The sequence below is a fragment of the Dipodomys merriami genome, unplaced genomic scaffold (assembly GCF_024711535.1).
Source record: "Dipodomys merriami isolate MVZ:Mamm:240054 unplaced genomic scaffold, mDipMer1.0.p SCAF_4, whole genome shotgun sequence".
Lineage (NCBI taxonomy): Eukaryota > Metazoa > Chordata > Mammalia > Rodentia > Heteromyidae > Dipodomys > Dipodomys merriami.
Window position 1 is genome coordinate 95518672 of NW_027205603.1, and position 23553 is coordinate 95542224.

Sequence of the window (23553 nt, forward strand, 5' to 3'; positions counted from 1 at the left end):
CTGTGGGTGCATGCTAGGGCTTGCAGGAGGCAGCCTGTGCCGCTGTGTGGGAGAACTTTAGACACAGGCGAGAAGCTTAGTCTCCATCCACACCCTCCCTGGCTGCAAGCTGCTTCTTGTAGGCTCCTCTGTAACTCTGCTTTCCTGAGGACAGCAGGGGACGTTAGAGCCAGGGCTGAAGGTGACCAAACAGCATGGGGACTCCAGTCTGCCAGTGTTTCTCACAGGACTCGGGCTGGACAGCGAGCAGAATGGGAACAGGGCCATCGCCAGACACTTCCCAGGGGGATGGGTCCCTAGCCTGGCGTGCAACGTGACCTCGGGCCTGCAGCCGCCCAGCCGGGGTGGCACAGGGGACAAGCAGCCAGCCACTCGGGCATGGCTGGCTGGCACCGTGTGGCCCCTTCGGGCCTCAAGCTGGAGGGCCGGTCAGCTTCCGGGTGCCCAACGGCATGAGCTGCCATCTTGCCCTCTGAGCACCGGCCGGTCAGCCCTGGGGCCCCTCCCGCCTTCCTCAACGGTTGGAGGATTGGAGTCCTTGGCAGTTCTCGGGAAGGGCCAGGGGCTGGCTGCTGGCTAACTTTAGAGAGGGGCGGTGCAGCGGCCAAAGGTCTGCCTGCCACCAAAGCTGCCAGAGAGCGGCGGTGGCTGGCTCTGCCTGCGCCCAGCCCGGAGTAACCTGTGTCCTGGCCTGAGGACAGGAGAGGCAGGTCAGCGGGCTGGAAGGCTGCCAGGAGGTGCCAGGTGAGAGGGAGTGTGTCCGTCCGTCCGTGTGTCCCCCAGGCCCCCCTCAGGGCTCTGCATGTTCACTCTCCAAGCCTGGAGGGACAGGTGGCGCGGGCCAGGGCTCATCTTGGATTTGACCAGTTGCCTGCTGCATGGCTGAGCGGCCTGGCTCCCTGATCTTCAGGAATAGATGCAGCCTGTGGCCTTGGTAGCCAACCCTCCTGGGAATTACTAGCTCCCTGCAGGGCCAGCAGAGGTGGGGCTGTGAGGACCAATCATAGCTCACTTCCTGCTCCCTCAGCCAATCAGGAATGAAAGAGAAGGGTGTCTTAGGTTATGTCTGGCAGGCAGGGTATGGCTCCAAGTGTAGCCCTGGGACGCTGCATTGAAAGGGCATGTGGGCAGTCCAGGGTGAGTTGTCTGAAGGTCCAGTGTCAGCCTGCCCTGTCTCCAGTCCCCTGCCCCTCCTCTCAACCCCTTGTAGTGCTGATCTGGGACCAAGGTCCGAACTATAGCACCCTTGCAGCCTTCAGGCATGGCTGTCACCATGTAGAGCGGGGTCGGAGCTCTCTGCTCTCCTCCCCCAGGGTCTTAAGGCCTGTCTCAGTTTCCTAGGAGACAGGTTGGCCGGCTCAAAGCAAAGACAGGGGGTGAGAAGTCCTGGCCTCTGCTGGGCCCTGCTGGGGAGATCTCCAGCAGCCCCTGGCCCCATTCTCGCCTTGGGGGGCCATCCTGGCACCTCCTCCCACCCTGCTGAGCTCTCAGGCCCACTGGCCCCAGTGCTGAGCTCCCCCCTCTCCTGGCACCCAGTCTGCCCGTGCGGGTCTCCTGCTCCCCTATCACGGGGACTCTGAGAGGTTCTGGGCCTCACCCCAAGCCCCGCCCGCTGCCTCACCCACTCCCTGTGGCTCCCGAGGGCAGAGCTGTGCCTGGCAGTTGGGGTTGGCCCGGGCTGCTTCAGCTCCTCAGTCCTTTCCCTTTCAGTGGGGCCGCAGGCTGCTATGAAGAGGCTGCCGTCTTGAGTGCCCGCACCAGGGATCCCTCCTCCCCTCAGGTCTGGCTCCTTCCCTGCTGCCCCTTGAGCTGAGCCATGGCTCTGAGGGAAAGTGATCGAGGCCAAGCTCCAAGGAAGGGACTAAAGGAGAAGGTGCTGACGCTGGACACCATGAACCCGTGCGTGCGGAGGGTGGAGTACGCAGTGCGCGGTCCCATACTGCTGCGAGCCTTGGAGCTGGAACAGGAGCTGCGTCAGGTATGAGCGTGGGCCCCATGCTATCATTCCTGGGCTCCTGGGCTACTGAGTTTGCCCCAGGCCATGTGGGGTCTAAGAGCTGTGAGAGTGATAGACAATATGGCTTCCTGCTGCTCTTGCAGGGTGTGAAGAAGCCCTTCACGGAGATCATCCATGTCAACATTGGGGATGCACAGGCCATGGGGCAGAAGCCCATAACCTTCCTGCGCCAGGTGGGGCCGCTGTGCTGCTTGTCCCGTCCCGGTCCTGTGCCCCCCCCACCCCACCCCACCCCACCCCCGACCTCAGCACTCTGTTGCCCTAGGTCTTGGCCCTCTGTGTTCACCCAGCTCTCCTGAGCAGCCCTGACTTCCCAGAGGATGCCAAGAGAAGGGCTGAGCGCATCCTGCAGGTGTGTGGGGGCCACAGCATAGGTGAGTACTGGCACCAAACTGCGTCCAAGCCCCAGGGCCTCCTCGCAGGCCTGCAGAGGCCCAACCTTGCCCTCCCCTCCCCGAGTCTAGGAGCCTACAGCGTCAGCTCTGGCATCCAGATGATCCGAGAAGATGTGGCCCTGTACATCGAGAGGCGGGACGGAGGCATCCCCGCAGACCCCAGCAACATCTTCCTGTCCACAGGGGCCAGCGAGGCCATTGTGGTAGGCTGGGCGAGGCGTGCGATGCCCAGCTTGGCTCAGTCTGGTCTGGCTGCAGCCGCCCGCGGCGGGAGATGGGTGCAGACCTGGTCCAAACAGTCCATGCCATCCGTCCTTCTCACAGACGGTGCTGAAGCTGCTGGTGTCCGGCCACGGATGCACGCGCACTGGAGTGCTCATCCCCATCCCCCAGTACCCGCTCTACTCGGCCGCACTGGCCGAGCTGGATGCTGTGCAGGTGGACTACTATCTGGATGAGGAGCATGCCTGGGCGCTCGACGTCTCTGAGCTGCGGCGTGCCCTGCGCCAGGCCCGTGACCACTGCCACCCACGCGCACTCTGCGTCATCAACCCAGGCAACCCGACCGGTGCGCTGCCCCTGCCCCTGCCCCTCCCTTCCTGGTCACTGTTCTTGGACCTGAGCTGTGCCCGAGTGACGGCAGTGCTGCTGTACTCATACCCCAGGGCAGGTGCAGACCCGCGAGTGCATCGAGGCCATTATCCGCTTCGCCTTTGAGGAGGGGCTCTTCCTGATGGCTGACGAGGTGCGCGCCGGGCATGCTGAGGCGGGGCGGCAGCAGGCAGCCAGCCCGGTGACCGCAGTCCCTCCGCAGGTGTACCAGGACAACGTGTACGCCGAGGGCTCGCAGTTCCACTCCTTCAAGAAGGTGCTCATGGAGATGGGGCCGCCATTCGCAGCGCAGCAGGAGCTCGCGTCCTTCCATTCCGTCTCCAAGGGCTACATGGGCGAGTGCGTGTGGCCGGGCGGGGGGCTGCAGGCCTCTCTCTCGGGCCCTGCTCAGTGTCCGCCTGCCCGGCAGGTGTGGGTTTCGTGGTGGCTACGTGGAAGTGGTGAACATGGACCCCGAGGTGCAGCGGCAGATGCAGAAGCTGCTGACTGTGCAGCTGTGTCCACCAGTGCCTGGCCAGGCCCTGGTGGACATGGTGGTCAGTCCACCTGCCCCTTCCGACCCCTCCTTTGCACAGTTCCACGCGGTGAGTGGTGATGGCCGAGGGCCAGGGCGGCTCAGGGTGGTGCCGTGTTCCCAGATGGCTGCGATCACCCCCTCTGTGGCTGCAGGAGAGGCAAGAGGTGCTGGGCCAGCTGGCAGCCAAGGCCAGGCTCACCGAGCAGATCATCAATAGCACTCCGGGGCTCCGCTGCAACCCGGTGCAGGGCGCCATGTATTCCTTCCCGCGAATTGAGCTGCCCCCACGCGCCGTGCAGCGTGCACAGGTGGGTGCAGGGCTGGCCGGGCAGGGAAGAACCAACGAGACTCTTGGCTGACCTGTGCCTTCTGCACCCACCTCCAGGAGCTGGGCCTCGCTCCAGATATGTTCTTCTGCCTGTGCCTCCTGGAGGAGACCGGCATCTGCGTGGTGCCCGGGAGCGGCTTCGGGCAGCGGGAAGGCACCTATCACTTCCGGTGAGGCTCAGCCCACACAGTCGGCTCCTGGCCATTGTGCCTCTTGGCTTACCATTGGCTCCTTTCAGGATGACCATCCTGCCCCCCATAGAGAAGCTGCGGCTGATGTTGGAGAAGCTGAGCCATTTCCATGCCAAGTTCACTAGCGAGTACTCCTGAGGTCACTGCCCTGGCCTGAACACGGTTCCAGGGCTCCTGGAGCCCCAGGAGCCCGCAGTCCGTCCTGGCTTTGCTTACAGGCTGGGCACCGGACTCCGGCTCTCTAATAAAGCTGGATGCTGTTCTGACTCTGGGTGCAGTGTGTCCACTGATCTGCTGAGGGCAGCCTCTGGCCTCTGTGCTTGGACTCCCCCAGGGACTCGGGGCTGCTCTGGAGGAGTGCTCAAGGAGGGCTTCTCAGCTAGCCTCCACCCAGCCGTCTGAGAGACAGGCCACTCCATGAGCTGGGTACATGGGAACCCATTCAGATAAAAATAATTGACTGGTAAGGAGTGTGAGGGCAGGAAGGGGCACCTGTGCCCCCTGGGGCTGCCTAGTGAGTCAGGAGGAGAGGGGTCACAGGGGATTCTGGGGACAGGGGTCCCAGAGGAGCAACATCAAAAACAACTGTCATCCTACCTACTCAGGAGGCTGAGATCTGAGGATCACAGATCAATGCCAGCTCGGCAGGAAAGTCCCTGAGAACTCTTACCTCCAATTAACCACCTGAGGGACAGCGCCCAGGCCCAGAGTTCAAGCCCCACGACCGACTGACCGACACACACACACACACACACACACACGAAACAGGCCCCACGACCGACTGACCGACACACACACACACACACACACACACACACACACACACACACACACACACACACACACACACACACACACACACACACACACACACACACACACACACACACACACACACACACACACACAACAGGCTGGGCCCTGGTGGTTCACGCCTGTAATCCTACCTATTCAGAAGGTCAAGAGCTGAGGATTGTGGATCAAAGCCAGCCTGGGCAGGAAATTCCATTAGATTCTCATCTTCAATTAACCATCAGAAAATCAGTAGAATTGTGGCTCAAAGTGGTAGAAAGCTAGTCTTGAGCAAAAAGACCTCAGAGATAGCTTCCCTGTGCTGACCCACAGGACAAAGCTTCTGGCCCAGTTTCTACCTGGAAGCATGGAAGTCATTTTGTGGCCTAGGGACAGCGAAAGCGATAGAGGGAAGAGAACAGCCCAGGGGAGGGAACGTGAAGGCCTGTCGTAGGCAGGGCAGACATGCAGGCCACCCCGGTGGACACGGTGATCCCATTGATTCATAGATTTATTTCTAGTTGTGCTAGGGTTGACCTGGGGCTGACTGGGCTATGTCCCGGCCCTTTTTATTCACTTTGGGCTGGTCCTGTGGCTTGAACTCAGTGCCTGGGTGCTGTCCCCTAGCTTTTCCATTCAAGACGTGCTCTGTCACTTGCGTTACAGCTCCACTTCTGGCTAATTGGAGATAAAATCTCATGGACTTTGCTGTTCTGGGTGGTTTTGACCTGTGATCCTCAGATCTCAGCCTCCTGGGTTGCTATGATTACTGGCGTGAGCCACAGCGCTCCCTCCCATTGCTTTTTTTTAAATACCAGTCCTGCCTGAGCTGTTTGCTCAAGGCTAACACTCTACCACATGAGCCATAGCTCCACTTTTGGCCTTTTTAAAAGTAGTTTGAGTATCATGCCCAGGCTGGCTTTGAACTGCTGTTGTCAGTGGCCTGAGTAGTCAGGAGTACAGGCTTGAGTCATGGGTGCCCAGCTACCATACTTTTATTTATTTTTTATTTTTTTATTTTTTTGGGTCCGGTTGTGGGGCCTGAACTCTGGGTCTGGGTGCTGTCCCTCAGCTCTTCAGCTCAAGGCTAGCGCTCTACCACTTGAGCCACAGCGCCACTTCCGGCTTTTTTCTTTTGTGGTGCTGAGGAATCAAACCCAGGGCCTCAGGCATGCAAGGCAAGCGCTCTTCCACTGAGCCACCTTCCCAGACCCTGATACCTTTTATTTTGAAGCCGGTCTCTTCCTAATCGGGCCATGGACTTACAATTCTGCTCCCAACCCCTGATATTTGGACCTGTGGGCATGAGTCCCATTTGATGGATAAGCAAGCTCAGCTCTGAGAATAGGTGTGTCAGCACCACAGTGACTCAGCAGCCATGGGCGGGCACGGACTTTCGTGTCTGCCAGAATACTTGGACTTGGCAGCTGGCCAACGCCCCCTTTGTAGGATCCCCCCTCCATTTCACCCCATCACCGTTTTGGAAGTGGTTTTTTTGTTGGTTGTAGGGCTTGAACTCGGGCCTAGTCACTGTCCCTGAACCTCTTTGTGCTCAAGGCTAGTGCTCTACCACTTCTCATTTTTGAGTAATTGGAGATGTCTCATGGGCCCTTCCTGCCCGGGTGATTCAGATTTCAGCCTCCTGAGTAGCTAGGATGATGGGTGTGAGCCACCGGTGCTCAGCTGGAAGTTTTTGGGGTTTTTGGTTGGTCGTGGGCCTGGGCGCTGTCCCTCAGCCCTGCAGCTCAAGGCCAGCGCTCCACTGTTGAGCCCCGTGCCTCTTCCGGTTTTCTGGTGGTTCATTGGACACAATAGCCTCATGGACTTTCTCCCACCTGGGCTGGCTTTGAACCGCCATCCTCAGATCGCATGCTTCTAAACAGCCTGGATGCGGCGTGAGCCGCCGATGGCGGCTGCTGTGGACTTCTCTCCAGATGGAGGAAGGCCGCCTTTGTGAGCCTCGCCTGGCCGTGGCGCCGGCCGGCTTGGTCCGACATCCTCTGGCATCCTCCACCTCCTCCGCCCTTGGGCCACCGCCTGGTGGCCCAGGAGGAGCAGGGTGCCCCGGGGGCGCTGGGCAGAGGCCGGCAGCTGCAGGCAGGGCCACCCGGAGCGGTGACCCTTCGCTGGGCGGCCGCGGTGCCCAGGCCGGCCGCTGGGGGCGCCCGAGGGCCGGCCGAGCGACGCTCTGGGCGCGGCGGTCTCCGTGGTCCTCGAGCCGGCCACCGTCCCGGTGTGCGGCGCGGCCCGGCCGCTCCGAGGCTCCGCGGACCGAGGGGAAGGCCGCAGCTCCCGCCCCCGGGGCTCTGCGGCCGCCGGGCCCACGGAGGCCCCGCGCGGACCCCCGGCGCCCACCCACCCGCCATGCGCGGGAAGCTGCTGCCGCTGGCCGGCCTCTACCTGGTGCAGGGCCTCCCGCACGGGCTGCAGTCCGGCCTGCTGCCCGTCCTGCTGCGCGCCCGCGGCCTGTCCCTGGCGCGCGCGGGCCTGGCCAGGGGGCTGCACGCGCCATGGCTGCTCAAGCTGGCCTGGGCCCCGCTGGTGGACAGGCGGGGCTCCCCGCGGGCCTGGCTGGCGCTCAGCACGGCCGCCCTGGGCCTGCTGTGCGGGCTGCTGGCCGCGGTGCCCCCCGCCCTGGCCGGCCGGGCCGGCCTCCCCGCCGCCGCGGTGGGACTGCTGCTGCTGCTGAACCTGGGCGCGGCCGTCCAGGACGCGGCCCTGGACGCGGTGGCCGTGCGGCTCCTGGGGCCTGGGGAGCTGGGACCGGGCAACACCGTGCAGGTGGTGGCTTACAAGCTGGGATCGGCGCTGGCCGGCGGGGGACTGCTGGCCCTTCTGCCCAGCCTGTCCTGGCCTCTGCTCTTCCTGCTGCTGGCCGCCACCTACTGGCTGGCCGCCGCGCTGGCCTGGGCCGCGCCAGCTCTGCGCGGGCTGCCTGGGCCTCCGTCCTCCGGGCCCTCCCACCCCCCGCGGGACGTGATGGCAGTGCCTGGGACCTTGTGGACAGCAGGCTTTGTACTCACCTACAAGCTGGGTGAGTCCCCAGGAGCTCTGGGCCCACAGAGGGGCTGCCCTCCTAGGGCCTCGGCTTGGCACCCAGGCCTTGCCTCTTGTTCTCACTAACCTCCGCCTGCAGCCTTGGAATTGTTCTGGTGTTGCTTCCCAGTGATCCCGGGCTTGGCCAATGCCTACTGCCGTTTCTCTCCCAATGTGTGGCCCCGTAAGACGAGGCAGAGTAGGAGTTTGGCAGGTATGGAGACCTCCCTTGCTTATGGCTTCTTGCAGGTGAGCAGGGTGCTGGCAGCCTGTTTCCACTTCTCCTGCTGGACCGAGGAGCTTCTGCCCTGGAACTGGGGCTGTGGAACGGCTTTGGTGCTGTGGTGTGCTCCATTGCTGGCTCTGCCTTGTGTGGGGCCCTCCTAGCCAGGCACTGGTGAGCCCTCCCCAGCCAGCCGGCTTGCTCCCTTTCCTACCCCCTACCTGGAATCCTGACCTGACCCAATTCCCACCCTCACCCTAGGCAGCCACTTTCCCTGCTCAAGTCAGTGCTGTGGCTACGGCTTGGGGGCCTGGCCTGCCAGACGGCCCTGCTCTTCCATTTGGACGCCCCAGGGGCCAGCCTGGCCACTGGCACGGCCCTGAGCAGTAAGCCGCCACCCTGGGGGAGGGTGGGGAGGGGCCGGGAACCCTGGGCACTGCTGACCTCCGCCCTCCCAGGAATGGCCTTGCTGAGCCTGTGTCTGCAGCATTTCCTGGGGGGCCTGGTCACCACAGCCACCTTCACCGTGATGATGCACTGCAGCCAGCTGGCACCAAGGACGCTGCAGGTAAGCAGATGTGGCAGGGACACCTCAGGGCTTCACGGCTGGGAAGCCATGAGGCCCTCACCCAGGCTCCTTCCCATAGGCCACACATTACAGCCTCCTCGCCACCCTGGAGCTTCTGGGCAAACTGCTGTTGGGTGCCCTGGCTGGAGTGCTGGCCGACAGCCTTGGCCCGCACCCCTGCTTCACTCTCTTCCTTACACTCTCAGTCCTACCTCTTCTGGGCCTGGGCCTGGCACCCAGCACCCTGGCCTGAGTCAGATCACAGGACTGCCAATAAATCCCCACGCGCATGGCTTCGTGTCTGGAGCATTATGAGATGCAACTGACTTTGCTTTATTCCCGGCTTCTCCTTGGGTGGAACCCTACTGGCGAGGCACTGGTGAGCCGTCCCCAACCAAATCTGCTCCTCCCACCCCCCACCGGGATTGCTCCCCTCTGACCAAATTCCCACCCTAGCCCTAAGCAGCCATTTTCCCTATTAAAGTCAGGGCCGGGGTTAGGGCCTGAGGGCCTGTCCTGCCAGATTGAGGGTTGTCATCAGAAAGAAGGGCCTGTAACATCACTGTGTGTTTTATTCTGCGTTTTGGAGCCTTCTTGTCCCACCAATGCTGGTTTGTTTTGTCTAGTGGTTACTGAGGGCCACTGTTGTCTTGATGAGTCACACGCCTGACGCCTCCGTGGAGTGGCCACAGAGCCCAGGCTGTGTGGGGTGATTCCCCCTGTGCAGGGCGGTCACCTGTACCTCACCAGAAGCTCCTCTGTGGCTAAGCGCATCACAGCACGGAAGCTCACGTGCAGGTACTTTCTCCAGAAGCGTCGGTCCCGCCCATAAACCTGGGCTGGATAGCAGGGGCTTCCTAAGGGGGAGCAGAGACACAGTCTGACTGCCTTGGTCCCAGCCACCGGTCCCTGCCCCGCATCTGGAGGCCTCTCGTCCTCACCAATGCCATGGAAGATACGGGCCACAGCCCGGCCTGAAAAGCTTTGCTCTGGCCACAGTGACAGGAGCTGACGGGTGTCTCGGCGGATCTGGTCTTCCCAGTCCTGGACCTGTGGGCGGGAGGCACACCATCTCCCTGGAGCTCCCAGCCAAGCTTGGAGCAGTCTAGGAAGCCTCAAGCCAGAGAAGGCAGGGGTCAGACTATGGGGTGCAGTGGGTCTGCTGCTCCCCGCCGCCTCAGCAATCACCTTCAGGGGGACTACGCTCACCTGCGCTTGCCCGGGCTCTGAGCCCTGCTCTTCCTCCACACCCTCCTCTTCATCTTCCTCAAAATAGTGGCTGATGAGGGCCTTTAGTCGGGTGTTGCGCTCCTGGTCAGGCTGCTCCAGACAGGGCCCACAGCTGGGGAAGGCCACGCTGGGGGTGGGACACACCTGTCAGAACTGCCCCGGGGTCAACGTGGCGCCCCCCTGGGTCCTCCCCACCTGTGAAAGGTCTCGAAGATCCGGCGCAGACGGGCCAAGGCCTTGCGCTCCCGGGCCTGCACACAGTTATGTAGGAAGTCGCAGATCTGGTCCTTTTGCTCAGCTGTCAAGTCTCCGGGGCTACGCAGGTGAAAGGCCAGCTCCCTGAACTCCACAAGCACCCTGGTGCCCCGCAGCGTATCTGTTAGAAAGTGTGTCAGACACAGGTGGTGGGCAGGGGACAGGCCGAGCCCAGGGTGGGGGAGGGGTGGGCACACCTGTCCTTGGCCCGGGGTCCCGCTGCAGCTGGCGGAGAGCCCGCTGCACAGAGACGAGCTCCCAGCCCATGGAATCCGCGAGCTCCACCACGTCGAACTGCAGGGAGCAGCTGCCCCCACACGCATCCTCAGGCGGCCACCTGGCCCAGCATGCAGCCACAAGGGGCGACCTGGCCAGGGAAGCTGAGATATAGTTAAGAGTCCTGGTCCTCTGCCCTCAACCTCAATGGGACGGGGTGTGCTCACTTGTGGGCCAGGTGGGCCAGCCGGGTGCGGCCCCCAGGACAACGCAGGTGACACTGAGCGTAGACGGCTGGCAGCAGCTCCAGCCAGCGCCGGGGGTGCAGCTCCAGGTAACACAGTAGAGTCTCAATGGCTGTGGGCAAAGCAGGGCTAAGGGCGCGTGGGTAAGGCCCCTCCACGCACCCCCCATCTCCCTTGGCCCCTCACCCTCCTCTGGCAGGTCCAAGGCCTGCACCGTCGGCTGCACTGGGAGTGCCCGCTCATGGCCTGGGCATGCTGGTCCTGGCACACGAGTTGCTTGTTGGCCACTGGGCCTGGCCTTCGAAGGAGAGGACTCGGCCACAGGCCTCACGCCGGCGATATCCTCGGCTTGCTCTGGGGGCAGCCGAGGGCAGGCGCAGGGTGGGAATACCCGCTGCACCAGCTTCTTCACAACCAGGAAGTCAGTGCTGGCGGCGTGCACGTGTCGGCGCAGCTCCTGCAGGTCTTCACCCTGAAGCAGGAGAGTCACGTCCAGTCAGCACCTGGGGGCTGGTCTGGAACAGTGGGAATAAGGCAGCAACCAGGGCCCACGTGGTACGGGGGGAGGGCCGGCATCCAGGGTTGGAGTGGTGGTGGGATGCCCACCTGGGGATGCAGAAATAAGTGGCAGTGTGCGGGCTGCCCGTCACGGCCAGCACGCCCTACCGCCTGCACGTAGCTCTCGAAGCTGGGGGGCAGTCCCAGGTGCAGCACAGCCCGCACATCTGGCCGGTCCAGCCCCATCCCAAAGGCCACGGTGGCCACCACTACACGCAGCTGGCCCTGCATGAAAGCCCGCTGCACTCGCTGCCGCTCCTGGCTGCACATGCCAGCGTGGTACGCTTCAGCCACAGCTTCAGGGGCCTGACCTTTGGGCAAGGCAGACTGTGGTTAGTGGGCCCCGGCAGGCTGTGGCAGGCCCTGACCGCGCCTTTGCTCACCTCTAGGTCCTGGGCCTCTCTCCACACACAGGCATGTCCTAAGGAGCGCAGCAACCCTCTCTGTAGTCTCACGTCGGTTGCAGTAAACAATGACGGAATCCAGGGAACGAAACCGGTCACTCTCTAGTAGCGTCACCAGAGCCTGATGGAGAGCAGTAGGTGGGCACGGGAGGAGAAGCCTCCATCCCAGCTCCTGGGGTGTGCTTGTTTACCTGTTCTGGGTCTCTGTCCATGGACACGGAGAGATGCAGGTTGGCGGGGATGGTGGGCGACGTACCGACGAGGTCAAGGTCTTCCGAGACACCCAGGTGCCCGGCCACATCACGGGCCGTGCCACGCGTTGCCGTGGCTGTGAGACCCAGGAAGCAGCGCACACCCAGCTGCTCCCGGAGCACCTGGGGCGGGAGCCACAGTGAGGCGCTCCTGCGTCTACCCGGCCTCACCCACTCCTTCCTCGATCCCCACCTGCGGCTTACTTTGCAGACACGAAGGTAGCAAGGCCGGAAGTTGTGTGACCACTGGGAGAGGCAGTGGGCCTCATCAATGCAGGCAAAGGCCACTGGCGGGAGCTGGGCAGCCTGGGGGAGAGTGCCGGGGCTTCTGGTCCCAGCCCCAACCAGGGCCTCCGGGGACAACAGCAGCACATGCACCTGGGCCGCCTTTACCTGCAGGAAGCGGTCAGGGTGGCGCTTGGGTGCCTGCCCCCTGCCCACGCTGTACACTGTGTGCAAAGCCCTCCTGACCTTCTTCAAGACAGACTCCTGCTGCTTCCTCGTCATTCCGGAGTGGAGACAGGCTACCTTCAGACAGGGGGGCAAGCCGGACACCTGTAGATACAGTGCTGTCACGGGATAGCCCAGACCTGGTAACCCCTGAATCCCTCCTGGGATGAAGGGTTAGGAGAAACCCCTGGGCCTGAGCTCAGGAATGCTGGGGCTAGGGACCTAGATGGTTGGGTGGGTGCCATTGGCTCAAACCTATAATCCTACCTAGCTACTCAGGAAGCTCAGGTCTGAGGATTGTGGTTTGAAACCTATCCTGGCAGGAAAGCCCATGGGACTCTTATCTCGAATTAGTCACCAAAATAGCCAGAAACGAAGCTGTGTCTGGTTCAAGTGGTAGAGTGCTAGCCTTGAGCACAAAAGCTCAGGGACAGCACCCAGACCCCAAGTTCGAGCCCCAGGACTACTAGCACACAAGAAAAGGAAAGAAGGGAAGAAGGCAGTTCTCAGTGGGCTCAGGAAACGAGCAGCAGCTCAAAGTTGTCAATGCATTCCCTAGGTGCTGAGGGCCTTGTCCACACACCTGGTCATCCATGAGTGACAGGAGGGGCGAGACCACCAGCGTAACACAGGGACCACGCTGGCCATACAGCAGTGCGGGAAGCTGGTAACACAGGGACTTGCCAGCACCTGTGGGCAGCACCAGCAGCGTGGAGATGCCTGGACAAGAGAAAAGGTAGCTGTAAGATTTAGTTGCTTGCTAGACTACAGCGTTGCTCTGGCCTCAGGTGGCACACTCACCAGACAGGATCCGCATGATTGCTTGCTCCTGCCCAGGGCGGAAGGCTTGGTGCCCTAGCTGCTTCAAGGCCTGGAACACCTCAAGAGGGGTCTCTGTGGACACAGGCGTTGACCATCAGGGCCCTGAGTGTCTCCACCCATCAGTAAAGATCTGGAGCAGTAAGATTCTGCTCACCTGCCACCTGCCCTGAGGGCTCTGGTGGGTAGAGGGGCTGCACTGGGTGGGGAGGGTGGGGGGCCTGGAGCTGGGGCTCAGTAGGTTCTGTGTCCTCACCTGGTAAGGTAGACAAGAAGCTAATGTTACGGTAGCTCAGGGTTGGGCCAAAATCATCTTGGCACAGGAGCTACTGATTAGGAGCACCCCCTTCCCCTCACTCACCAGGGAGGTGGGAGTAAGTGGTGCCTGTCAACTGAGCAGCTTTGTCCAAAGCAGAAGAGGGCTGTACACCATCCTTGTCCTTGCTACCCTCCTTCTGGATGGTGCTTGGACCTGGGGTTAGGAACTGGTTGGACCCTTTGTTCGGAAGAAGTGCCCTTGTGTAGCACAGCACCATCTCTGCAGTGGTGGCTGACCCTTTCTCAAGGCGGCGGTCTTACCTGGCTGGGGGCAATGGGATGCCCAGTGGCCCAACTTCCCACACTGGAAACAAGAATCCTCAACTGTGGCTCTAAGTCTACCACCCCTAAAACGTTCCCCCTTTTTTTGCCACTTTTGCTTCTGGGCCTGGGGAGTAAACACAGGGAGAACCATTCAGAAACAGTACAACAGAGTGTCCAGGGGAAGGCAAATGCTTTCCCACCCTTCCTATCTCACCTGCTTTTGAAGGAGCCTGCCTCGAGGGGTCCTACCCCGCACAAAGCGTTTTTGCTTCATGTTGAGACGAACGTAATTACCCCTGTCAAGGCCAGCTCGTCGAGGGGGCGTGTGCATGTGGGCCATGACCTTGGCCTTCTCTGCCCTGACTCCACTTGAGCTGCTGTGCGGCTGGGGTGGATTCACCTCTATCTGTTCTTCTGGAGAGTCTTTCTCAAGTGCTGAAGCCATCGCCACAGCCCCCTCAGGCGCTGTGTGGCTGCCGTCCCAATGGCCCTGTGCAGGGCTCCCCCAGTTCTCCTTACTCCACTTCCACTTCTTTTTACTGTTGCTGAGCGGGGGGCTCCCCAAAGCAACCCTAGCTGCCTGTGGGGAAGAAGCCTCTGGGCCCGGGGGAGATGCCTCGGCCTGAGTGTCAGGGCCAAGAATGGCCAAATCACCCGAGGCCACAGAAGGTGATTCCTCTGCACCCAGGCCAGGCCAGCAGGCACTGGGGGCCTCCGGAAAATCAGAGGCCACGTTCTGACACCGCTGCAGCCAGTGGGGGTCTAGAGAGCCCAGACCAAGGCGCCGGGATGCCTGGAGCCGCTGGAGTCGGCCTGGCATTGGGTGGGGTCCAGAAGGCTGGAGAAATACATCACCAATCTCATCTGCATGGGTGGAGGTGGTCTTTGCATCTGGTGGCCTTGGAGTGGGCACCTTGGACAAGGGCCTTTGTGAAGACTGGAATCTTCTGCCCAGGGCTGGCCCAATCTGGGAGGTGGAAGATAAGACAGTAAGCAGGGACTTATGCCCATGAGTTGCTGTGGCAGGAGGCTGGGACAGGAAGCTGAAGGCAAGGGTTCCCTGAGCACATCTCAAGAGTACAGACCAGGCAATGTAGGAGCCTGCCCATCTGTACTTGGATATGGGGAAGGGTGGGCAGAAGGGGCACTTGGTTAACCTGCTCCTGGTCCAAAGGCAGCTCTGTGCCTGGCTTGGATGCACTGACCAGGCCACTGCCCCCTGTCACCTGCAGGGTGGTGTCCTTCAGATTAGCCTTGAGCCTCTTCCCATAGTCCTGAACAGATGATGCCCACCGGCTCTGCGCTACAGTAGGCTGTGGACTCTGGGTTGCAGCCCGATTCAGGTGGGGTCCCCAGCAGCTGGGCTCTGGTGCCTGCGGGAGACAGCAGCAGTCCACACGGAAGCAAGCCATGGGCGCGGATCACCCTGCCCCTTCTTCCCTCAAGTTCTGCCACGATAGAGGCCTGACTGCGATTGTTCACGGCGTCTGCCGCTTGGCCACGTATATAGGAAGCTGCCTGGGGAGCGGGGGTGACGGGGCTGGGTACCTCCTGGGTCACCGCGGGAAGCGGCGGTCCGGGGCTGCGGGCCGCGCCGCAGGCCTGACGCACAGCTTGTTTCAAAGTACGATACTCCCTGTAGAGGTCTGGGTGGGCGACAGCGGGTCAGGGTGCGGCCGAGACTCCTCCGTGCCGCCCGGCCCCGCCGCGCCCGGCCGCGGGCTCACCTCGGGTCTCCTCCGGCGCCGCCTCCACATCATCCTGCGGGAGGAGCGCGTCAGTGGAGGCCCCGGCCCCGGCCCCGGCCCGGCCCGGCCCCCGCCTGGCAGGGCCTCACCTGGCAGGGCCTCCGCCCGTGGAGCCGCGCAAACTCCCGCTCCCACGCCTGCAACCGGCCCCGCACGTCCCGCAGCCGCTCCATCCCGCCAGGCCTCCGCGCTCCACGAAGTTCCCGCCGCGAGAGGCCGCCAGCCAATGGGAGCGCGAGGAGGGCCGGGACCCGCGGCCAATAGTAGGCGTTTTCGTCATCTCCGTGCGCCGCGGGGAGGGGCGGGGCCCGCGGAGGCGGCGGGGCTGGTGAGCGCGGCCGCTCGGGTGGGGCCGCGGACGGGCGGACGCCGGACGCTCTCGGACAGCCGGGCGCCGGGGAGCGAGGCTGGCGCGTCGGAAGCCCCGGACCGGCCCTGCCCCACGGCGGGCAGGGATGGGGCCGGGTGCCTCCCGCAGCCGGAGCGCGGCCTCGGGGCCGGCGGGCCCCTGGCCGGGAGGCTCAGGCCTGCCCCGGCGGGTTGTGCGGGTCGCGGCGTCGCCCAGCGGAGCTCCCCCCGCGGCCAGGCCGCTGCTCCCGTTTCCTCTCCCGGCAGTGCCCAGCTGATGAGGAGCGCGTCGTCCTCGCCCCGCAGGATCTGTCTGCGCGGGGCCGGGCCGTCCCGGGAAGGCGCCGCTGGGTGACTTGCCTGAGGTCCCGGGAGGCCGGCACCGGGCCCCCGCAGCCGGGCTGCTCCTCACCCGGTTCCCCTACAGTGACTTAGGACTTGAGGTGTTTGCAGGTGCAGTGCTGAGGGCAAGGCCCAGAAAGCAGCAAGGCCGACCCGCATCTTAGATGACTACTTTGGTAGTCACCTCTGTCTTGTCTGAAACTGACTGACAAGGCCAGGGCCCTTCTGAATGAATCGCCTTGATGGTCTCTGTCCACATTGGTTTCTCAGGGAAGAGGTAGGTTGGCAGGACCACAGAAGCGCTTTTTTTAATTTTTGAGTTTTTGTGCCAAGTGAAAATATCTCTGGAGGTAGACTAGATTTCATAGGCTAGGTTCATAGACTCAGGGTTCTGTGGTCATTGTTCCTGTTGGTCCTGGTGCTTACTAAGCCGTGTGTGTTTGATAAAGTTTAAGGGTAGCTCTGGAGCGGATCTGTGAGAAGAGTTAGAAAGGGATTCCTAGCATGGCTGCTGACCTTGCTTGGGGGTTTTCTACCTGTTGTAGTGCTGATGAGAGACTGTGGGAAAAGTGGTGTGGTATTTATTTACTTATTTAGTGCTGGTCCTGGGTCTTGAACTCAGGGCCTGGGCAATGTTCCTGAGCTTTTTTCCTCAAGGCTAGTGCTCAACCACTTGAGCCACAGGTCCATTTCCGTTTTTTTTTTTTTTTTTTTTTTTGGTAGTTTGGGGGTAAGAGTCTCACAGACTTTCCTGCCCAGGATGGCTTCAAACTACGACCCTTAGATCTCAGTCTTTTGAATAGCTAGGATTATGGGCATGAGCCACCGACACCTGGCTTTTTTTTTTTTTTTTTGGCAGGTCATGGGGCCTAAACTCTGGGCCTGGGCGCTGTCCCTCAGCTCTTCAGCTCAAGGCTAATGCTCTACCACTTGAACCACAGCACTACTTCTGGCTTTTTCTGCTTATGTGGTGCTGAGGAATCAAACCCAGGGCCTCATGCATGGGAGGCAAGCACTCTAGCACTGAGCCACCTTCCCAGCCCCTTATTCTACTTTTGAGGATGGATTTCGGAAGCATATTTGTGATTTTGGAGGCCTGGTGATTCAATTTGGATTCCATAGAGCATCAAAGCCATTTGTCTGAGGCACACATAGGCTGGCATATTATTGATGTACTATCATGTACTGCTTGCTTTCTCTAGCAACACGTTTCCTAAGCGTGGCTTTGTCTCCTGTAAAACTGCCCGCCAAAGTTGTTAGGACTTTAACATGTGTTTTTTTGTTTGGTTTTTGGTTTCAAGGACTGAACGGGTCTCATGGTTGGTAGGCAAACAGCTCTGCCATTCGAGCTAAGCTACTTTGTGTCACTATCTTCTATTCATTGCCAACTCCAGGCACTGTGTGGGCTTCCCCACCACTGATATATGGAGAGGGTATGGCCTGATGGAGGCCTAGGGTTTGTCTTCTGAACTGAAGGTTCCTTTCCTGCAGGTGACGGCCCGCCCTACGCAGCGCCATGCACACACTTGTATTCCTGTGTACACGACAGGTGCTTCAATGTCAGCCAGCTGCCTGCCAGGCTCTGCCCCTGCTTCCCAGAGAGCTTTTCCCCCTGTTGTTTAAGGTGGCCTTCATGGACAAGAGGACAATTGTGCTGCGTGAGCTGGTGCATACATGGCCCTTCCCACTACTTAGCTTCCAGCAGCTGCTGCAGGAGTGTACCCACTGTAGCCGTGCCCTGCTGCAGGAACGGCCTAGCACAGAGAGCATACAGGCTGTGATCCTGAGGCTGACTGCCCGTCTCCACATTCCAGAAGCTGGGGCTGGCACACAACCCCTCTGCAGCTATGGACTTACCTGAGGGGCCCATAGGTAGACCTAGGGGACTAATAAGACTTCCCTGCCGGGCGCTGGTGGCTCACGCCTGTAATCCTAGCTACTCAGGAGGCTGAGATCTGAGGATCGCGGATCAAAGCCAGCCCGGGCAGGAAAGACCGCGAGACTCCTATCTCCAATAAACCACCAGAAAACCGGAAGTGGCGCTGTAGCTCAAGTGGTAGAGCGCTCGCCTTAAGCTGAAGAGCTGAGGGACAGCGCCCAGGCCCAGAGTTCAAGCCCCATGACCGACCAAAAAAAAAAAAAAGACTTCCCTGAAGAAGTTCGAGGCTGTGGTCCTGAGGTTAGCTAGAGTTCCGTGTGGGAACAGGGCTGTTGCTCTTAAAATGGCAGGGGGGGATGTGGGCCCTGCCCCCTTGCCCCTCGTCTTAGGCTATTCCTGCTCCCAGGAAGCATGTCTTGCGGGTTCTGGATATGACTGGCCTCCTGGATGATGGTATGGAACAAGACACTCACACTATGAGCGTGTGGGACTGCACAGCAGCCGTGGCCCGCACATATATCACCCTGCACCAGGGTGGGCCTTCCAAGCCAGGGCTAGTTCCTGTCCCTGTGCAGGTTCGTGTGGACCTTCGTGTGAACCGGGCCTCCTACACATTTCTGCGTGAGGCCCTGCAGAGCAGTGTGGGAAGCGCGCTGCGGCTCTGCTGCCGGGACCTCCCGGCTGAGGACCTGCCCATGCGCAACACTGTAGCCCTGCTGCAGCTTCTGGATGCAGGCTGCCTGCGCCGTGTAGACATGCGCTTCAGCAACCTGGGCCTGCATGGCCTGTCTGTCATCATCCCACATGTGGCCCGCTTCCAGCAACTGGCTAGCCTTAGATTGCATTATATACATGTTGACTCAAGACAGCCCTCTGTGGATGGCGAAGACAACTTCTGCTATTTCCTGGCTCAGATGGGCCGCTTTACCTCTTTGTGGGAGCTCAGCATTGGCTCCTCTCTCCTTTCAGGCAGACTGGACCAGTTGCTCAGGTGTGTGGGCTTTACCACTGCTTTGCCCCTCCCCTCTGTGAGGATCCTTTCCTGGGCATCCCTATCTGACTCTCTGTCCTCTCTGTCTTTGCAGAGCCCCTTGGAAAGCCTGGAGCTGGCCTTCTGTGCTTTGCTGCCTGAAGACCTGCACTTCCTAGCACAGAGCTCCCATGCTACCCACCTGAAGAAGCTGGACCTCAGTGGCAATGACCTGTCAGGCAGCCAGCTGGTGCCCTTTCAGGGTTTGTTGCAGGCAGCAGCAGCCACCTTGCTGCATCTTGAGCTGACTGAATGCCAGTTTGCTGATGCCCAGCTGCTGGCCACGTTGCCCACTCTGACGTGCTGTGCTAATCTCCACTACCTTGGTCTCTATGGAAACCCACTATCCATGGCAGGCCTCAAGGATCTGCTGCGGGACTCAGTAGTGCAGGCTGAGCTGAGTACTGTGGTGTACCCCTTCCCTGTGGACTGCTATGATGGCCTGCCTTGGCCACCACCTGCATCTGTCCTGCTCGAGGCCTCCATCAATGAGAAGTTTGCCCGTGTTGAGGCCGAATTGCAGCAGCTACTGCTGGCCTCAGGCCGTGCCCATGTACTCTGGACCACAGACATCTATGGGCACCTGGATGCAGATTATTTCAGCCTGTGATCTCCAAGTTCTAGGTGAGACAGGCTAAGAGCCTTTGTTTGCTAGGATTCTGTGGGAGGCCTGATTCAAAGGCACTTGTCTCCGGTTTCCTTCAGGGTCCGCTTTACTGTACGGTCAGAACGTTAAGCCTGCTCTCCTTGCAGTGCCCTGCACCCGCTTCTTAGCTGGTCGACTGTTCCTACTGGCTGGAATTTAGGCCTGTGCTCCCCTGCCTTGTAGGGCTGCATTTGGCTGCGCTCGGGCGTCCTGTGCCTCTCTGCAGATGTGTGGGATCCCAGCTGCGAGTGGACAGGCAGTGGTCTCTGGGCACTTTTAAAGAGCTCTGGGGTTGGTGCTGGGATAGCCCTAAGCCTGCCTGAAGTCTGGGGCCTTGCACTGTGTTCCTTGCGCTGGCAACCCAAGCCATCCTATTGCTGGCTTTGGGACTAGAAGGTCAAGGTACAAATGTTCAGCGCGTTTGGAACTTTAATCTCTGGCATTTTTCTTTCCCCTCTAGCTGGTCTCGGTGACTTTCCTCGTCCCGGGCAGGCGGCCCGCCCCCGGCCCCCGGCCCCCGAATGAGGCGCGCGCACACGCTCTGCGCTCAGGGCACCTTCCGCCTTTACTGGGGTGAAGGGCGGCGCGGCTCAGCAGTGGATCTCGTAGGCGACGCGCGGCGGGAGGCGGAGTCCGGGCGCAGGGCCCTGGGCCGGGCCGGGGTCCGCGGGCGCCTCCGCCGGCCCCGGGGCGAAGAGCGGCTTGGAGCGGTCGATGACGAACATCTCGTGGCCGCGCTCGCCGCGGAGCTCCTCCAGCTGCGCCGACGAGCAGGGCCCGTCCGAGTAGTCGCGGACGAACAGCGCGCCCTCGCCCGGCGGCGCCGCCTTTTTGCGGCGCCGGCGCCGGCGGCGGCAGATCATGGCGGCCAGGAGCAGCGCGGTGAGCGCCAGCAGCGCGATGGCCGCCGCGATGGCCGTCTGCGTGGCCAGGCCCAGCGCGCGGAAGGCCATGCTGCCCGCGTCGAGCCGCGGGGCGCGGCCCGGAGCGCGCGCGGCGGGGCCCGGCGAGGCCCGCGGCGGCTGCGGCCGCTGTCCGGACGCGTTGACCCGGAGCTGGAAGGGCGAGCGCGCCGCGCCGCCCGCGTTCGCGGCCTCGCACTCGTACCTGCCCGCGTGCTCCAGCGTGATGTTGGTGAGGTAGAGCATGCCGCTGCCCGTGTCCCGCGCCGCGGGCGCGCCCGGGCCCGCCGGCCCGCCCTCGAGCTGGGCCCGGGCCTGCGGCCCGCCCTCGCGCGCCCGCGACACCTTCCTCCAGGTCACTAGCGGCTGCGGGTAGCCGGACGCCTGGCAGGCCACGCGCAGGTCCTCCCCCAGGCCGGCCGTGAGCTCCAGCGGCTCTATGTGCACGGTGGGTGGGATGCAGATGAGGCTGCTCCCCGACACGTCCAGCAGACTCTGCGCCGCCAGGCGCGGGGGCTCCGCACACGTGATCTTCTTGTCTCTGGCGCTGAGCAGACGCTGGCCTTCCTCCTTGATCCAAGTGCCCAGCCAGTGGAGGGCGCAGTCACAGCGCCATGGGTTCTCTGTGGGCAGAGCAGCCCGCGCGGCTGAGGCTCTGCTAGCCGGGTCTCACGGCCATTTTCCACAAAGTCTAGGCCTCCTACTTCTTCTCTGACCCCATTGGGGTAGGACATAACCCTCCCTCCTCTCACACACACCTGTCACTTCCTGAGGCCTGTCCTCAAGAAAGCACCTGCACCAACCACCCTCTTCCCCCCGACAATCCCCACTGGGTGAATCTAGGTGACACACACATTCCAGCAGCCCTGAGACCTTGTCTTTATGTGCCCCCTAAGGAAAGTGCTCCCAGTCCTGGCCATCTCCAGTTTGCCTGCCTCTGATGGCCCCCTAATGCAAGAACTTCAGTTTTGTCACCCCTCAGTGGAGCTGTTTCCATGGGCTCCGGATCTGAGCCCCTACCTACATGCCCATTTGTGCCCATCCAACACCAAGTTTGCAAGTCTTTGCTATGGCCTTTCAAAGGGTTAACTGAAAATCTGCTGTAGGAGCACCCCCTGGACCCAGACCTATGCCCCACTGCCACCACTGGATGAAGCCAGACTCCTTGCTTGAGGAGGAGTTGCTGGGCACTGGTGGCTCACACCTGTAATCCCAGCTACTGGGGAGGCTGAGATCTGGGGACTGTGGTTCAAAGCCAGCCCCAGCAGGAAAGTCCTTGAGACACATCTCTAATAAAGGGCCTGAAAACCAGAAGTGGTGATGTAGCTGAAGGGGTAGAGTGCTCGCCTTGAGCTGAAGGTGACAGTGCCCAGGCCCAGAGTTCAAGCCCAACGACCGACAAAAGAAAAAGTAAAGAGTTACCTGTAAGGCGCAGAACTTGTAGACTGGCCAAGGGCTGTAGGGCCTCTCTGCTGATGGTGCCCAGCTGATTCTTGCTGAGGTCTAGCAAGGCAAGAGAAGAGAGTCCAGCCAGGGCCTGGTTCTCCAGCTGTTCAATGCTGTTTTCCTGCAGATGCAGCTCCTGTAGTCGCTGAAGTCGAGACAGTGGATTATCAGCAAAGAGGGTCCCGAGGAACTGGGCAGGGCTGGCTTCTCTCCCTCTAAGTCCTCCAACCCGCAGGGTGGTTGCGGGCATAGGAAGGCCCTGGGGTTTGGGTCGTACGCGCTTACCGGCAGGTGCAAAAAGGTGAAGTCCAGCAGCCTCGCCAGCTGGTTGCCCGCTAGGTAGAGGACTCGCAGTTGGGCTAGGCCCGCAAACGCGCCGCCTCGCAAGCCGCGGAGCCGGTTCCCGGTGAGCGCCAGCTCCCGCAGCCGCGGCTGCGCGCGGAAGGCGCCGGGCTCCAGAGCGCACAGGCTGTTGTTGTGCAAGTAGAGATGGCGCAGGGCGGAGAGCGGCGCCAGCGCGCCGGGCTCCAGGCGCGCGATGCTGTTGTCCTGGAGGAACAGGGTCTGCGGGCGGGGCGGGGCGAGGGCGGCTGAGCACCGGGCCGCTGGGGGGTCCCCCTCCCCGCCAGCCCGCGCCCCCGCAGCGGTGCCCACCTGCGTCCCCGCGGGGATCCCGGGCGGGACGACGCGCAGCCGCAGGGCGCCGCACTCCACCGTGGCGCTGTAGCAGCGGCAGGCGGCAGGACAGACGGCCGCGCGGGGCGTGAGGCCGGGCAGCGGCGGCGGCTGCAGCAGCAGCAGACCCAGCAGCAGCGGCGGCGGCAGCGGCGGGGGGGCCGCGGAGACCATCTTGGGCCCGGTGGGATGTGACGCCCTGAAACAGGCCGCCAGGCCGAGCCAGCGCGGCAGAGGGCCTCCGGCAGCCTCGACCCCCGGGCCTTGCGCTTGCCCAAGGCCGGCCCTACCACGCGAGTCCGGCCTCACACCCGCTGTTTTGCTGTTCAGAGGCGAGTGTCAGAACTTTTCCTGCCCGGGCTGGCTTTGAACTTTGATCCCATGGAACTCAGTCTCCTGCGTGTCAACTTCGTGGTCCAGCTGTTAGGACTTCAGGGAGGAGATGGGCAGAACTGGTTTTGTGGGCGCCATGAGTAAGGAATAGCTTGATTTAGCCCATCTAGCAGGAGCTGCTCTTCTGGGCATAGCTTGCCCCGAGCTGGGACTTTTTCTCAAGTAACTGATGGAATTGGAGGATAAGGAAAATAGTGGAAAAGTCAATTCAGAAGCAGTGGGCCTGTGGTCCCCAAGCTATTTCCCAAAAAGAAGCCTCTGCCTTCAGAGCAGATAAGTGGGAACTGGGGTGTTAGGGCCTTGGGCCACTGCTTTGCTGGTGTGTGTGGCCATTTTCCCCTTGCCCCAATTAGCAACTGAATTTCTGAATTTCTAATTAGCTTAAGTGGAATCTGGGAGCAATGTCCTGAGACCACATAGAAGTAGTATGGGGTAGCTTGTAGTTTACCCACACT

The 23553-nt window shown here is 61.6% G+C and overlaps 5 protein-coding genes and 1 long non-coding RNA gene across 8 annotated transcripts; 4 read left to right on the plus strand and 2 right to left on the minus strand.

Moving 5' to 3' along the window:
• Positions 1 to 14: 14 nt before the first annotated feature.
• Positions 15 to 4326, plus strand: LOC138806105 (alanine aminotransferase 1). 2 transcript variants are annotated; one of them, XM_069991657.1, is made up of 12 exons: positions 15 to 744; positions 1781 to 1978; positions 2101 to 2190; positions 2283 to 2391; positions 2482 to 2615; positions 2737 to 2980; positions 3078 to 3157; positions 3227 to 3363; positions 3434 to 3608; positions 3694 to 3849; positions 3927 to 4039; positions 4108 to 4326. In XM_069991657.1, exons 2-12 carry the CDS (start codon positions 1817 to 1819, stop codon positions 4196 to 4198), a joined length of 1491 nt encoding a protein of 496 aa, XP_069847758.1. In that variant the 5' UTR covers positions 15 to 744; positions 1781 to 1816; the 3' UTR covers positions 4199 to 4326. The 2 variants fall into 2 exon arrangements, with proteins under 2 accessions (XP_069847758.1, XP_069847757.1); XM_069991656.1 differs by lacking the exon at positions 15 to 744 and adding an exon at positions 753 to 1137 and having other exon boundaries at positions 1711 to 1978.
• A 2743-nt stretch (positions 4327 to 7069) lies between these two features.
• On the plus strand, positions 7070 to 9001 carry LOC138806108 (major facilitator superfamily domain-containing protein 3-like). The gene is made up of 5 exons (XM_069991662.1): positions 7070 to 7886; positions 8138 to 8285; positions 8373 to 8497; positions 8570 to 8679; positions 8759 to 9001. Exons 1-5 carry the CDS (start codon positions 7217 to 7219, stop codon positions 8930 to 8932), a joined length of 1227 nt encoding a protein of 408 aa, XP_069847763.1. The 5' UTR covers positions 7070 to 7216; the 3' UTR covers positions 8933 to 9001.
• Positions 9002 to 9233: 232 nt separating this feature from the next.
• Positions 9234 to 15610, minus strand: LOC138806106 (ATP-dependent DNA helicase Q4-like). Of its 2 annotated transcripts, none has more exons than XM_069991660.1 (22): positions 15527 to 15610; positions 15417 to 15450; positions 15238 to 15335; positions 14916 to 15062; positions 13904 to 14656; positions 13687 to 13813; positions 13469 to 13579; positions 13265 to 13363; positions 13090 to 13182; positions 12872 to 13008; positions 12310 to 12393; positions 12043 to 12231; positions 11779 to 11961; positions 11567 to 11708; positions 11232 to 11494; positions 10812 to 11097; positions 10608 to 10737; positions 10362 to 10531; positions 10105 to 10285; positions 9889 to 10036; positions 9621 to 9729; positions 9234 to 9536 (listed from the first exon to the last, which is right to left on the minus strand). In XM_069991660.1, exons 1-22 carry the CDS (start codon positions 15608 to 15610, stop codon positions 9412 to 9414), a joined length of 3693 nt encoding a protein of 1230 aa, XP_069847761.1. In that variant the 3' UTR covers positions 9234 to 9411. The 2 variants fall into 2 exon arrangements, with proteins under 2 accessions (XP_069847761.1, XP_069847760.1); XM_069991659.1 differs by having other exon boundaries at positions 13469 to 13603; positions 14847 to 15062.
• Positions 11476 to 13285, plus strand: LOC138806111 (uncharacterized). The gene is made up of 3 exons (XR_011365727.1): positions 11476 to 11725; positions 12848 to 13024; positions 13126 to 13285. It is a non-coding gene; the product is annotated as an uncharacterized lncRNA (long non-coding RNA).
• A 174-nt stretch (positions 15611 to 15784) lies between the features above and the next one.
• LOC138806110 (leucine-rich repeat-containing protein 14-like) lies at positions 15785 to 20222 on the plus strand. Its single transcript, XM_069991664.1, is given in 4 exon segments — positions 15785 to 17999; positions 18413 to 18988; positions 19040 to 19660; positions 20143 to 20222. Coding segments are annotated over 3 exon segments (1539 nt in total). The 5' UTR covers positions 15785 to 17643; the 3' UTR covers positions 19647 to 19660; positions 20143 to 20222.
• Positions 20094 to 22883, minus strand: LOC138806107 (leucine-rich repeat-containing protein 24-like). Its single transcript, XM_069991661.1, has 4 exons — positions 22685 to 22883; positions 22316 to 22594; positions 22007 to 22175; positions 20094 to 21207 (listed from the first exon to the last, which is right to left on the minus strand). The coding sequence occupies exons 1-4, from the start codon at positions 22877 to 22879 to the stop codon at positions 20273 to 20275; spliced, it is 1578 nt and encodes a 525-aa protein (XP_069847762.1). The 5' UTR covers positions 22880 to 22883; the 3' UTR covers positions 20094 to 20272.
• Between the last annotated feature and the right edge of the window lie 670 nt (positions 22884 to 23553).